General features: G+C 41.4%; 1 protein-coding gene across 3 annotated transcripts in view; it reads left to right on the top strand.

Annotated features, from left to right (window-relative positions):
• Positions 1-1,825: 1,825 nt before the first annotated feature.
• INTU (inturned planar cell polarity protein) overlaps positions 1,826-14,437 on the top strand; it is a 42,436-nt gene continuing 29,824 nt past the window's right edge. The window contains exons 1-2 of one of the 3 annotated variants that reach the window (XM_027658923.1): positions 1,826-1,974; positions 10,941-11,527. In XM_027658923.1, the coding sequence (XP_027514724.1) occupies positions 1,886-1,974; positions 10,941-11,527 (676 nt within the window). In that variant the 5' untranslated portion in view covers positions 1,826-1,885. Of the gene's footprint in view, positions 1,975-7,485; positions 7,629-10,515; positions 10,606-10,940; positions 11,528-14,437 lie in introns of those variants that run through there. The other 2 variants (XM_027658922.1, XM_027658924.1) reach the window with 2 other exon arrangements.

A 14,437-nucleotide genomic window follows, 5' to 3' on the forward strand; every position in this document is an offset into this window, starting at 1 on the left:
GTATAGCAAAGTAAGTGTCTACACTTTTTTGCTCTGCTGCTGTTGCATAACGCTGTTCTGAAAACCACATTGTACAGGAATCTAGCAGTCCAGATAAGCTGCTGAAGTGAGAGATTTCCATGACATTCTAGCCTAAAATTTATATCCTCAGTATGCATGTGTAGGACTCATTTACCATAGCAGACACACTGGGAAGACATAAAAGTAGTTACAGCTGTGAATAGCAGGAAAAATTCTCCCCTTGCCATCTGATCCATGCTTCCAGGAACCTTTCTATCTGAAATATTCTAAACTTCAGATCACACATTGCCCACTGGTGCAGTCACCTAGAAACATGGATTGTGCCTAAGTGTTTTACTAGAGCAATGGTGACACAACCACCATGAAACTTCCATCAGCTTTCTGAAATCAAGATGTGAGCATTGCAAGAAGTTCTTTGCTCAGTGCCCACTGTGGAAGCATTACTTTGATACTGTACATACCAGTCACTGCTGCTTAAACCCAAAATCCTTCAGTTTCCCTAGCACCCTGATGCCAAAGATCATGACAAAGGTTTTATGGTCATAACCCACAGTATTGCTGCTGTTGCTCACTTGAGTGGATGATGATGGTTTCCACATCTTTGACGGGAGTAGAATTCAGAGGAGATTGTCCTTCTCCTAAAATTTCTTGCTGGTATCAAAGAAAGAATGAAAACAAAATTTTAAGAAAGGCAAAAATGGTGAAACATCTAAATATTCGAGTCATATTACTTGGTGAGAATCCCAGCCACAAACTCATAGCAATTCTGCATTCACCCTCTCCAAACTGAGTTGTTACCACTGTCTGCTCAAGCCAAAGTTTTCAAAAAAGCTAGAGCTTTTGCTCCATGTAGTGGCCAACATCCCATGGAACATCCCATGGGTGTTAAAATATTCAATGGCTTCCAATTTGTTATCTATTCTGTATCACACTAATGGTCCTCCTTTAATGGTCTTTCTGAGAAACTACTTCATTGCTGTGTTGCTATAATTGCCTCAGACACAGTGACTGAGAGAAACTAAACCTGATGAAGATTTTAATAACAGATTGCAAGATTTTATTAGCTATTGATCTTATGTCACCTATAGGAGAAAACCTGGAGCAGATGACCGCATCTTGAAAAATTCCAATCATTAGAGAAAAATGATCTTTTTGTAAAAGGGAGCAGAGGAAATAAATTATGGCAGTTCATGGGTAAAAAATAAAAATGGAGAAGATATGGGTCACACCACTTTTTACATTGACATGCTCGTTCATTTAACACACTGTGTCAGAATTTTGCAGATGGGAACTCAGTAAGGAGTCCTGTAACTCAGAGATCATCTGAAACTACTTGTAATTACTATTTTGTCAAAGAGGGAAACAAGGATTGGATTAAACATTTGGGATTTATGATAATTCGTATTATTATTTAATAAATCAACTGGAGAATTCCATTAGTTTGATCAACAGGAAAATTCGTGGGGGAAAACTATTTTCTCATATAGCAGGAGCTGTGGATGAAGCTCTGGGGGGAAAAAAATCCACGGCTGCAGTTAGGAATTATTTTACTTCATTTATATGAAACTTGGGGCTTCACGGTTTGCAAGTTCCTGAAAGAAGCAATACCGTGCAACAGCGCAACCCCTGCGGGGCCGGCCCCACGCTCCCTCGGCTGCGAGGGGCGCGCTCCCCCAGTCTTCCATCCCCGCGGGAGCAGTTCCGCGCTTCCCTCGCGCCCCGCGGCGCGGCGCCAGCGGGCTCCGGGAGCGGGCGGGCAGGCGGCGCGGCGGGCGGGCTGAGGGGCTCCCACCTGCCCCCGACCGCCTGCACTCCCGGTGCCGCGGGGCGGGCGATGTGAGGGCCCCTCGCCCGCCCACCCGCGATGTTCGGGGCGGGCAGGTACAGCATCCCGCGGCCCGTCACCAGGAACCTCGAGGACCTGGACTCGGTGCAGAGTGTCCTGCTGCACAGGTCAGTGGCGGGGACGGGGAGGCGGCTCTTGCGAGGGGGAAGCGTCTGCCTTCGCTTCCCGAGCTCTGGAAGCTCCGGCGCCCTGCGCGCTCCGACCGCTTACCCTGGGAGACTCGCCTCTGCCCCTCCGCAGGGCAGGACTGGCCGGGCGGAGGGACAGAGGAGCACCCGGCTCCCCGGCAAGTTCCCCTTTTGTTGTGGTGGCAGGAAGGGCGAGGGGCCGTGTGCTGAGCGCCGGTGGGCGCGGGCAGGGGGCTACGGGAGCCGGGGCTGCCGCGGCGGACCGGGAAGGGAAGGGACTGCTGCCCGCGGGGAGCCGAGGCGCCCTCGGGTTTCCCTCTCTCCTTCCTGGAGAAAGAGGAGCATCTGCAGGTGAGGGGAGCTACGGGAGCAACGCCTGGGTCTCTTACATGTCTAAGGAAGGGTCTGATATGGATTGATGTTCTTGCATCAGTGCCGTAAGCAGTTTGAACCTTCTTTAGGGGGAGGGAAAAACGTATCCTAAGGTCCAAGGGGGGTGGAAAAAAAATCCTTCAGTGGATGTGCAGGAGGAGCGCTGCGTGAGAAGCAGCTGGCAGCTGCTTTCCCCCCTGCCTTCACAATTCCTAACATGCGATTTTCCACAGTATCCCCCCACATCCCGACAATAAGATCTGGTCCAATGGGCCCAAGCTAGACTTTGAAAAGCCACCCTTAAAGCCATTTTTCGGGCACTAGCTGAGAGCCGCTTACACTTTACAAAGAAAACAACAGTATCCAAGAGAAGCTCATCTCCAGTCGTTGAGTAAAGTGTCTGTCTCCTATGTCGCAGCTACACTGATTTCTTTCCTATTGTGAAAGCACACGGGTACTCCCAGTGCCAGCTCCAAACAGCTCTTGCTATGGAAACTAACAACTGGTTATTAACTCCAGCTCAAGGCATCACTTAAAATCCATTCCTATGAACACTGGGGATGCAAACACAGAGTACAGCAAGGAGGGCATGCCAGAATCAGCCTGCTCCTGCATGGCAGTCTGAAGCTGCTTTATGAGCAATAAATTTATCCATCTGCTAACAGGGACCTTCTGGTTGCATGGATTTGTGCATGGATTTGTCAGTGACTTAACAGAAAATGTTCCATTTCAAAGCTGGATTAAAAACATGCTGCCCCATGGTATTGCTTATATTAATATACTCTAAGTGTAATAAGGCTATTCATGCTTGAAACATTTGCATGTTGACTGACTGCAAATAATGGTTTTCTTTCATGCTTGACATGCCTGCTATGCATAGCAGGCGATCCTAAAAAAACCCTGTAGATTTAAAGTGAAGTAAAAACAGTATAAAAAAAATCATATTTGAAGTTAGAGCTACTTTTCATGCTAGAGGGAACTCTTAACTTTATAGAAGTGCTTTCCAAAAGAATGAGAGGGGTTGAACTAGTCTTCCCAGATTCTTCAATGGCTGTCTTCTTGTTGGTTTTGTGTTCTTGTAAAATACTTTCTGTGATCCAGCAGAGTTGATACAGAAAGCTTAAGAAGTCAGAAAGAACAGTCTATTTTAATTATTGAACACTGGAGTGTTTTCTCACAAAATTTCTGTTCCTTTGGTCCCAAAGGTAGCCTTCATTCTCCATTTAGTCTGTTTATATGTAAATATCCCAATAAAAATGACAGTCCAGTGTTACTGTTCAATTCATGCTACTTTGCTATGGATGGTCTTGATGCAATCATAAAGTTGTGAACAGAAGATGCTGTAATCACAATCTTATTCACATAGTTTTATGGAAACCTTGTAATAAAAAATCTTATTTAATAAGAAGCGCTTGTGAAATGTGCCTTTTGTCCTTTAAGAAAGACTTTGGCAGGGCAGGAGAAAGCTGTGCTGTTGTCATTAACTTTTAAAAAGAGGAAATTATTTCTGTTATATTTTTGCTGATGCTGTGCACTGGAGGAATAAAAAAATAAATAGGGATCAATAGATGAAAAGTATATAATGTCACTCTTTAGCATTCCATTTTTTTTGTTAGTTTTTCTTTCAGTAAAGCAGGTCTTAGCATCAAGAAACAGAACTGATAAACAAAGATGAAACTATTTTCCTCTTAGTTTTCTCTGTTAGTAATGTATCAAGTTACATATGTAATGTATCATTTGTGTCCAGTTGTTGATAGAGCCTTCCTGGAAATAGTAATGGATTTGAAAACAAGCAGAAAGGAAAAAATGAAACAATAACAAGTCACTTAGGCCTTCTTAGTTCTTTATCACTAATGAAGAGCTGTAATTTGAAGTATGGAAGGGGAAAGCAAAGGGACACTTAAAATGTTGTTGATACCCTTATAGTAAGAAAGACAGATTCTAGTATAGTCCAGGTGTATCCAGTGAGATTTGTCTTGCAGGATTACTGTGGCCTGTTTCTAGCGCCTGAACTGTACAAAAGAGCCAGGGAGCTGGCAGATCCAATCTTTGGAGAATTCTTCCAGTTTGGAGCACTGTTCAGATATTACAGGAACAGCACTGCAGTCATTGCTCTTCCTCACCCACACTGGCAGTCACTAGGGGGAATGACCCTGAAGAAGAAGGGGAGATAGCTGAAAAATCAGGGATCTGATATAATTCCTGGATAGCACATTGGCATCTCACAGGCTTAAAGCAGGTGCTCCTAAGTATCAGGTAGCATTCACTCATAGCACGGGGTACCAAGGGCATAATGCTGTCCCAGTTTTCAGCCCTGTGTTGAAAAAAGCCCAAGTACATCCATGATTCAGGCCCAACACACCTGCAGAATGTGAATCAGTGAAATATTTTGGAATACCATCAGTGAATTATGGGTTCTGGGAACATTGCTAAGATTAGGCCTGACTATACCAAACACAATAAGTTAGTCATAAACAGTAATCCTAAATTTCCCTGTGCTCTTCCATCTAGGCACTAGGAAAGACTCTAACTCCAGCCTCATTTCTTTATCATACGGTTGAAAAAATCAGCTGTCAGTATATAACAATGAAAAATAGTAGTAGTTGAAATTGGGCAGTGGTTGGAGTATCCATGCAACTGCACCAAAAAAATAAAGTTGCACTCTAGTTATTTTAGTACTTTATTAGACAGAACCAGTATATCTCTTTAGTTTGTCCTATACACTGTCTTCTTTTAACTTCAGTCTATTTCTGAATATTTTTCTGTTATTTTCTGTTATTTTTAAAACACAGGAACTTTTGAAGCAGGTTAAGCTGAAAACAGTAACAAGAAACTCTTGTTCCGGAATAAAGTTATACACGTCGGTTTAGTTCTTTGCAGGAACAGCTAATCAGAACAACCTTAAGGCGAAAGGGAGTGCTTTTTAATTATCCACTTTTAAATGTTCATTAACCAGTTGTCCAGTGAGGGTGAGCAGTGCTATTGATGCCAATGATACCCTGTGGCAAGTTTTTACCATCTGCTTGTTAATAACAGTAACTTAGCATAGAAGGCTTATGGGTTCCCTAGCAAGGAGCATCAGCCCAACTACTTGGACTAAGTGTAAAGTATCTGCCAAAAGACAAATTATTTCAAGTCTTTTCTTAATACTTATGCCCAAGAAATGAGAGGCTTTCCTCTCAAGAGGGATTGTATGGGAAAATCTGTATCTTCACTAAAATAAAATCCTGCTGTGTGAGATATGCCTTGCAGTCTTTAATTGTTCCCAGAGCAGCAAAAATTCCACATTTGTTTCAGAAAAATACTTAGGTGACTCGAACTACCCCTCTCAGTGGACCAAATCTTCCATCACCCTTCCATTCATAATGAGCTTATGCCTATAAAACAGCAAGTGGTGTAAGACCACTGCCTCCTTGAGAGAGCCTGTATTTCTCACTTAGAGAGCAAACAACTGGAAACAATTAACCAGCTCTTGAACTCAGCGAAATTTAACTAACACAGGACCATCTGGCATTGACTATCACTTCTCTACAGAAACACTTCAGTGTGCTGCTCAGCATATTTAAAGTGCTTGCAAATGTAAGTAGAATTAGGGAGGGTGGGACAGTGTATCTCACCTACTTCTCCTAAAATTCTAACTCCTGCAGTATTGCTTTTAGGAAATCTTAACTCATTAGGCTCTTTGGGAAATGCTGATTATGCAGACTATTTTGTTTTCACAAAGTAAATTGCCTGGGAAGTGGGGTACTTGAAAAATATTTTTTCCGCCTGTTCTTCTGGAAGTTATAGACAGAATGAAAGTTGGTGCATAACTTGGAGTCTGACAATTGCAAACAACCAAAGATCTGATTTTTTTTTTTTTTACCATGCATGGGTTATATATTTTGCGTGGCGTGGTTGTTGCCTGCTCAGATAGGGGAAAAAAGCCCCTTAAAGTAACTACACTATCCTGTCCTAAACCAGATAAAACCGTAGCAGAACAAACTTTTTACTTTAGATATGGAATGTTTCTGTCTTCCCCCTTTGGATAGATTTGTAGTCTTAAAAACTGTAAAACAGTGATTTATCTGCAAAATCAGGTCTTGTACAGGGACTTCAGAATGGCCATAGTATTCAACATAGGTATCTTTAACAACTGCAGTTGAAGCCTAATCACATGGATACGAATCCAAAACATTTCTTTCTGTTAATTCACTTGGAATCACACTTACTAACAAACACTTCCCTAAAGCAGTTTCAAGCACAGGGATTTCATACTAGAATTCTGTGACTCCTACATAGTATTCCAGCATTATAAAACCCTGCTGGTGAAGCTGTGCAAATATCCCACTGAGCAGACCTTAAATCCAACATATTAAAAATGTTCCAACAATTATTCTCCATCCTTTCCCTATTCACCATGCGTGTCCTGTTGGGTTTACTGACATAGCTACACAGCAAGTTGCCTATGGGGTTGCCATGGGTCTTGTTTTTCATGGATGGGAATAATTTATGTCCTGAAAACAGAGTAGAGGTTTTTTGTCTCTCCTTTGACTGCATGATTTTCTCGTGTAGATTGCATGGGCTGTTTTAAGGTGCTTGTTTGGGTCTGTCACATCCTTGTTTCTCCTGAACCCCACTGTTCTCCTGACTAACCTAAATACAAGCTACCTCAGTTTCTCACAACTCCATAAACAAATATAAGAGTATAAAATAAAGCACAGAGGTATCCCACTGCTACGTATTTGACTTGACAGTCACTTCTTACCTCACGTTTCCCCCTCCAGATTAGTGTTTGATTACAAGCAATGCTCTGGCCCAGGACTCCCGAGTTTCACTACCAATCTCTTTTATGGGACAGATGTGGGACCTTGACATCGGGCAACTAAATAAATAGTCTGGTCATTTGTGTTCCATATCGACCTACTGAAAGACTTTCAAGGGATCGCTAAGGCAGTTTTTTTGTTTCGAGGAGGCGAACGAGGGAGGCTGGGCATTACTGAAGGCGCAATTTCCCCCGGTCGAGGCGGGGGCGGTGCTGCCCCTCCCGGCCCGGGCCCCTCGCGCTTCCCGCCGTCTCCATGGCGCGCGGGGACGCGGCCAATGGGAGGGCGCGGCGCGGGCCACGTGGCCGCCCGGGGTGGGGGTGTAATGGCGTCCGGGGGGCCCGGCGGGAGCGGAATCGCCGAGGCGATGGAGCCGCCGAGGGGAGAAGGCGCTGAGCCTGCGGGCACCGGCAGCGAGAGTGACTCCTGCGGCTCCTCGCTGTCTGCGAGCTCCGAGTAAGGGGCCGGGAAGGGCGAGCCGCGGGCCCTGGGTCGGGGGCGTTCGTGGGGTTGCGCCGCCCCGGCGCAGCGGTCGGAGTACCCCGGCGCTGTGGGTGTAGTGGTGATGGTTCTAGTAGCAGAGAACGCTCTGTGCTTTCTGAGACGTCTCTCTGCCGAGCCCTGACGGTAACGCGGCTAGCAGCAGTGTTAGTTCAGCTGCGGGCAGTCCTTGGGATGAGTCCTGTATCCCAGCTGGACACGGCCTGCGCACCAGAGGGGAGGGAGGGACATCGCACGTGTGTTATAGGTGCCAAGCTCAGACAGAGCTGAGAAGTGAATGGTTTCATGTGCCAGCGGGACAGTAGCGTGTTTGTGTTTTTAGTAGTTCTGTTTTAACAGAGTTTAACATTTTCTGTCACTAAGTCAGAATCCTTCTGGGCTATAGCCGGTTAGAGGATGGCAGCTTTGCATATACCAAATCGGTGCCTCCGCATGAAGCTGTACGTTGTTGTGGCACAGCCAAAGCTTTGAAAAACTAAAGATGATGATCTTCACTTCTGCCGAGTCTCATACGGGTGGAATTTAACTCAAGTGCAGTTACCTAAAAGTAGTTAATCCTTGATTTGTTGTTTAATTGCTTTAAAACAGGCTCAAAGGCTCACAGAATCACAGAATGGTTTGGGTTGGTAAGGACCTTAAAGATCATGCAATTCCAACCCCCTGCCTTTGGCAGAGACAAGATCGTAATGCTTTTATTGTTTCAGTTTCCTTGGGTGAGAAGAGTCTTCTCTTGCTTCAGAAACAGAACTTGGATCCTTTGTTTCTGGTATATCTTTCTTCCATACATGGACAATTTCAATTGGCACAGTTTTTCAGGCAATGGAGGAAATAAATACCTGTGTGTGATCAGTGACACTGCTCTTAGAGGAATGTGGGTCTTTCAGATTTTTAGATCCCTTAACCGAAGCTTCCAGACCTAGATGGAAGCACTTGTTTTGACACAAGGGAAGAGAGATGGAAATGAGATTTTTTTTTTTTTCCTTACTTAGTTTAAAATTGTGACACTACAACATCAGGCGGGAAAATGTCATCCTACGTGTAGATTTCTTGTTTCAGACTTTGCTTTTCCAGATGTCTGTACAGATTTGTATTTCGAAAGTGATAGTTCCTTTACATTATAATGTAAATACTACAAATGGTCACCCCTTTTTTTTTCTTAGTCCATAATGTACATTGTAGTAAGAATACACAACAAAGCTGGAGAATGTGAGTGTATGAACTGACATCCTAGTTGAAATTTTGACATTATCCCAAAGATGAAAGAGCTTTTACTAAGAGGACAGTCCTTTTTTATAGAGGGAGTAAAATGGCTATCATACATCACAGGAGTTTCTGCTAATCCACATGTTATTTCTTTGTAAATTTCTAGGGTTTCCTTCGTTGATTTTGGTTTTTCCTAATTTTGCTTACATATACCAGAATGCAGAAGTACTTAAAAAACAAAACAAGGAAAAACTCTGGCATGTTATTTCTTGCCTACCACCTTTTGAAAGATGTCAGATCAGATATTGTCTGGCCTTAGCAGCCTTGAGTAGGATACACAAGATCTTGAGTAAGACTTAGTAGTAAGTTGCAAACTGACTTACCGATGACCACTGGGATTAGCCAAATCCTCACAAGTCAAGGCTCTTCTTTTAAAATTATCAACTTGGGCACAAAAAATTAATAAATGCAGAGGAAGTACATGATGTTTCTTCCTGTGCAACATCCATATAGTTCTCACAGTAATTGGGGCTCCAGGAAGAGAGTAATGCCAATTTTTTCTATGTTCTTAGTCCAACCAGATCTTTTCTTTGAGCCCTTAAAGGTGCTATGGTGCAATGTCTTTGCATAGTGTTCTCTGTTCAGCTATAATTTAAAGCTGTTTCATTTATCTGTTCTCAAATCAATGCACTATTTGAATTATTTAATACTAGTTCTAAACACAACTCACACTCATTATTCTGTAAAATTAGTTCTAGTATAAAATATATCAATGTATGTTAACTTTAAATAACAAATGAGATGAATTCTGATGTAAATCATCAACCTAGTTTTTTTTATATGATTTTTATGAAACACGGAGACCTGTTTGTTGTCTAGTTGGGATGAATGAACTGTCTTTGTCTGTTCCTGGAAGTCTTCCATACGGAACATTTTAGATAATTAAAATGCTAAGTACTCCTACTTATTGATCCTCATCCTGTAGGAACATTCGGTGGTTCACCTTGGGGTTCATTTGGCCTGTTGCCTCTCAGCAACCATTTTTCTGGTTGGTTTGGGTTTTTTTCTCAGCCAAAAGAGCATGATTTCCTTCAGTCTCTTTCCCTTTAAAACATGTTTATACACTACTTACTATTTGTCTCTGTGATGTGGATATGTTCCAGTTATTCCATCTTTCTTAAAATGTACTATCCAAAACTGGACATAGTTGACATATTATTGTTGCCAAATTAGGACAAAAAAATTTTTGTGCTGTGCAGATGATACTTTTGGTAATACATCCTGGAGCTGCTTTGCCTTCGCTTTGCAGCAGCATGTTGCTTGTGACTTAAAGTGATCCACTCCAGCTGTCAGAACTGTTTCTGTAGCAGTGCTGCCCCTTTTTAGTGTGTATTGTTGCATGTGAGCGCGAATGTGCTATTTGGAACTTGACTTTTAAAAAGTGATACCTAGATTTCGTGTTGCGTTGTTTTGGGATTTTTTTTTTGTTAAATTTAAGTGACTTTAAAATGTTAATCTTGTCTTGCCAAAAGGCTGACAGTACAATCTGTCTTCCCATAGCATCCTTAATTAGAAGGGACCTACAAGAATCATCAAGTTCAGCTTCAGACTCTGCACAGGACAACCCCAAAAATCACACCGTGATTATATTATAAATGCAAAAATAATATGAGAGAACAAATAGGATGGCATTTTTTCTCCAAGAGAAAGCCCCATCATGTCCATTAATGTAATTACTAATTAAAACAAGTTTGTGGCTGTATTTTGTTGTTTGTTTTCAGAAAAGGGAATATTGCTTTTTGCTGTTTTTCTGTAAGGCACTTGAAGAAACTATTTTAAGTTCTGGGAGGGATGTCTTTCCTTGCCATTTCCATCATTTGTCTAAGACAAGCACTAATCCTTATGGCAAACTTAAGCAGTTGAACTGTCAGGAGGCAACTATTTTTTTTCCTTTTTTTATCCCTTGCACACTCTGTCCCCTTCCTACTTAAAACAATCAGATGTCACTTGCATAGCAGTCTTCCTTATCAGAAGTGCCACTGATCATTTTTCTTTCTTTCCCAGTGATCTTGAGCCTGAATGGTTGGATGGTGTGCAGAAAAACGGGGAATTATTTTATTTAGAATTGAGTGAAAGTGAAGAAGAAACTTTGTTCCAGAACAGCTGTCCAGAAATGCCAGCAGTGAATCACGTCAGGTTTCATGAAAATGAAGCTGAAATTATTCAAGAGGAATCACGAAAGGAAAGAAAGTATGAACTGAAGAAATGGACCAAAATGTTAAAAAAGAAAAATCTTTTACCAAAGCATTCTGGTAAGAAAGGCAGTGGAAGCTGTAATGTGCACTCCGCTGGTCCTACTTCCATATTGAAACACCCATCCACACAGAAAATTGGTGTCACTGTTCCGCAAAAGTACAAAGATGTGTATGTTTATGTAAATCCCAGAAAACTGTACAGTGCTGGAGAAGAGGAGCAGCAGAGGCTGCTGGAGGCCTTAGTGGGAATTGTCCATCAGTCCTCATGGAGCAGCAGAAGAGTGGAGAAACAAGGCAGGAAGGATAAAGTCAACAGAGGAGTTGGTGAAGAGAAGCTTGTGGTACATGGCTTGGTGCCAGGTAGTTCTGCAGTGAAAACAGGTCAAATCTTGATTGGTAAGTAATCAGAGGAATAGTCAACTTCTGCACTCTTCCATTGAAATGAAGACTTATGGGGTTTTTTTCTTTTTTAGGCAGCTGATTTGAATATTCCTGAGACATAAGCAGTTACTTCAGTTCTTGAGAGATAATTTTAAATCAATGTCATGGCATCTGATGCTTTGTTACCTAGTCAATTTTACTGTATTAGTGGTTTTAAGAACACGTGGCATAACATAAAAGGTGTTACTACAGTAAGGAGACAACTATCCCTTAGGGTGCAGGGATTGAGCAGCTTGAACATGGAGCAAGAAATACACCACCACCACCCTTTAATTTAATGCAGGATTTAATCCCTAGATAAATGGGACCGGGGAAAGCTTATAGTATGCCAAATACTGTATTTAGTTTTCAATCTTTTCAACATCATCCCTCTTGGATGAAAAGCTGTACTGTATATCCCTTAAATGGATTTTGTATCATAAAAATTAGGAAAAAATACCAAGTAAGATATATGTTACAAATTTTCTGCTTAGCCTTGTTTGGTTATTTTTCTGTTTAGCGAGTCTAACAGCTGCTTCCTCAGCAGTTGTGATCAAGAGCCTCCAAATCTATAGTGGTGCTGCAGTTTGGGAAGACAGTGAGCCAGCTTACTCTTCTTTGTGTTGGTTTGGCTCATCAGACACTTTCTTGAGCTGATACAACTAAATAACCTGGCAGGAAACTAACCCAGAAGAAAAACTGACTGGGTAGTTTTTTGTGGGTGTAGTACGTTAAACCTGGGTCACAGAAGGTCTGACAAGCACCCAGATGTGAATAATTGAGAGGAATGAACTGCTGGGAGTGAAAATGAGGGAGCAGAAATACTCCCACTTTAATTGAGGCTGTTAGAAGGACTTGGCACTCACAGGATGCCAATCTTGGAGACAGTAAATGTGAGACAACCAGGCCACCTCTGCAAAGGGCAGAAGGTTGTTTAATTACCCTTGAAGTTGGTCCCTCATGGAGCAAGAGAGCAAAGATGTGATGTTGGTTAGAAGATCATGAAAATCTTAATACTATAGCAGCACAAATCCCACAAAGTCAGCATGAGTTCTTTTGAAATTCCAGTGTTGTGTGTGTAAAAAGGCAAATCGTGCTTTGACTAGCTGATTCTTCCAGCACGTGTTTTTGGTAGGGATCCTAAAGAATACTCCAGAGGGAAAACTGGATAACTTTCACATTTTGCCGGCAAGAACTGATTAGTCAAGAAGTGGGGGATGTGGATTGAGGGGGAGGAGTGAGTGAGTTTGATCTGTTTAATGGTATTTAATCTAATTAGTGCAAGACTGTGTATTTATAACCTCTAAGTTAATTTTGGGACACAAATTTGTATATAGCATGTTCATAAGAGCAAGTGTGAAGTCAAAACAGTGTAGGCAAATACCAGATCCAGGAGATCAAGTGAACCTAAACAGAGATAGTATTTCATCTAATGCACTTACTGATTCACAGAGCTAGTGAGGACAAAATCTGTGGGGTTTTCATTTTGTTTCAAATAGAAGAAAATTTACCTTAATCTAAAGAGTCTTGCAGTTTAGTGTGTCCTAGGCTATCACCAACCCTTGCCTTGGTTTTGCACATTGAAAACAAAATAGTTTTAAGCGTACTGGAGTTATTCAGCTCTTAACTAGGAAAATGAGCTGTATTCAGTGCCAACAGTATAAAACATATGATTTTCATATAAAAATACTTTCAAACTACGTCTCTATAGCGAAGTTGAGTACTCTGGGATTTTTATGTGGTGTCTAGAAATAGGGATGCTTTGCATGAATTAGATGCTCAGATTTCAGTGCTTTCTGCCTAAAGAATATACAGTAAAAAAAATTTTTGTTCTTGTCAAAAACTGTCTGGTTTACTGCATCTCTATTGCACATCAGAGGATGGGATAGCTGTGGTATACACCCAAAGCCTGGTTTTGAAGCAACTGTAGTTCAGTAGATCCTCAAAAGAGCTAAAGTTGGACAGAAAGTTCAAATACTTACAGTAGAACTTTGCCTTCCTGTTGTTGATAAAAGTAGTTTTTAGGAATCCTGTTCTGAATTGTGGAAACAGTCAATAAAGAATATTTTTGTGGTCAGGCTAAAATTGAAGAATTAGCACAAAAGTGACCAACTTCTTGAGCTATCACAAATGAGGAATATCTGATCAGTACAGCATGGTACCTGCTGGCTGGTGTGGTTATAACTCTGTTCATTTACATGTGTAGGCATAGACATTAACCTGTTCCTGTTTTGCTTTTTAGTATTTTAATGGCCTCCAGTGGTGCAGACCAGTTTTTGTAGTCTTCTGTGAGGCAAATACAAACATATTTTCCTTTTAAAATACATACTTTAAATGGCATCCAGTGGTCTTCCTTGTGACCAGTTTGCAGCGCTCATTTTGACTCACAAAGTAGTTATTGTTTTGACATTTTTAGTAGAAATAACCGCCTTTTCCTTCCTTAATAATCACTTTCCTCAGGTAGCTTCTTTTATTTATTTTTAATGTGTATCCCTTATAGCTTTGAACACTTAAAACATCTGTTTATTATTTGTGCACTGCACTTTAATTTTTGTTTTCAAGATTGCATATGGAAGTCATGAGTCTTTTTGCTGTACTTTATTAACCAAGTGGAATGCAGACACTTGACCATATTAAAGTAAATACAATGGTTTTTCAAGCTTAAAAAACTCTGCTGCTTCGTAACTCTAAAAAGATGACACTCCATCCATGTGGTTTTTATCAGTTCGTTTATCTTTTTTTATTAATATTTAGCAGTTCAGCATCCATCTTAAATTTTCAAAACGGAAAAACCCTCATTGATTTTTAAACTTTTGCGGTCAGTTTCATTTTGGTTAAGATGAAATACAGTTGCTTTTATCTCATGTTTTTAAAGTGTCTTTTGTA

Source organism: Corapipo altera, unplaced genomic scaffold, assembly GCF_003945725.1.
Source record: "Corapipo altera isolate COAL_440 unplaced genomic scaffold, ASM394572v1 255, whole genome shotgun sequence".
Lineage (NCBI taxonomy): Eukaryota > Metazoa > Chordata > Aves > Passeriformes > Pipridae > Corapipo > Corapipo altera.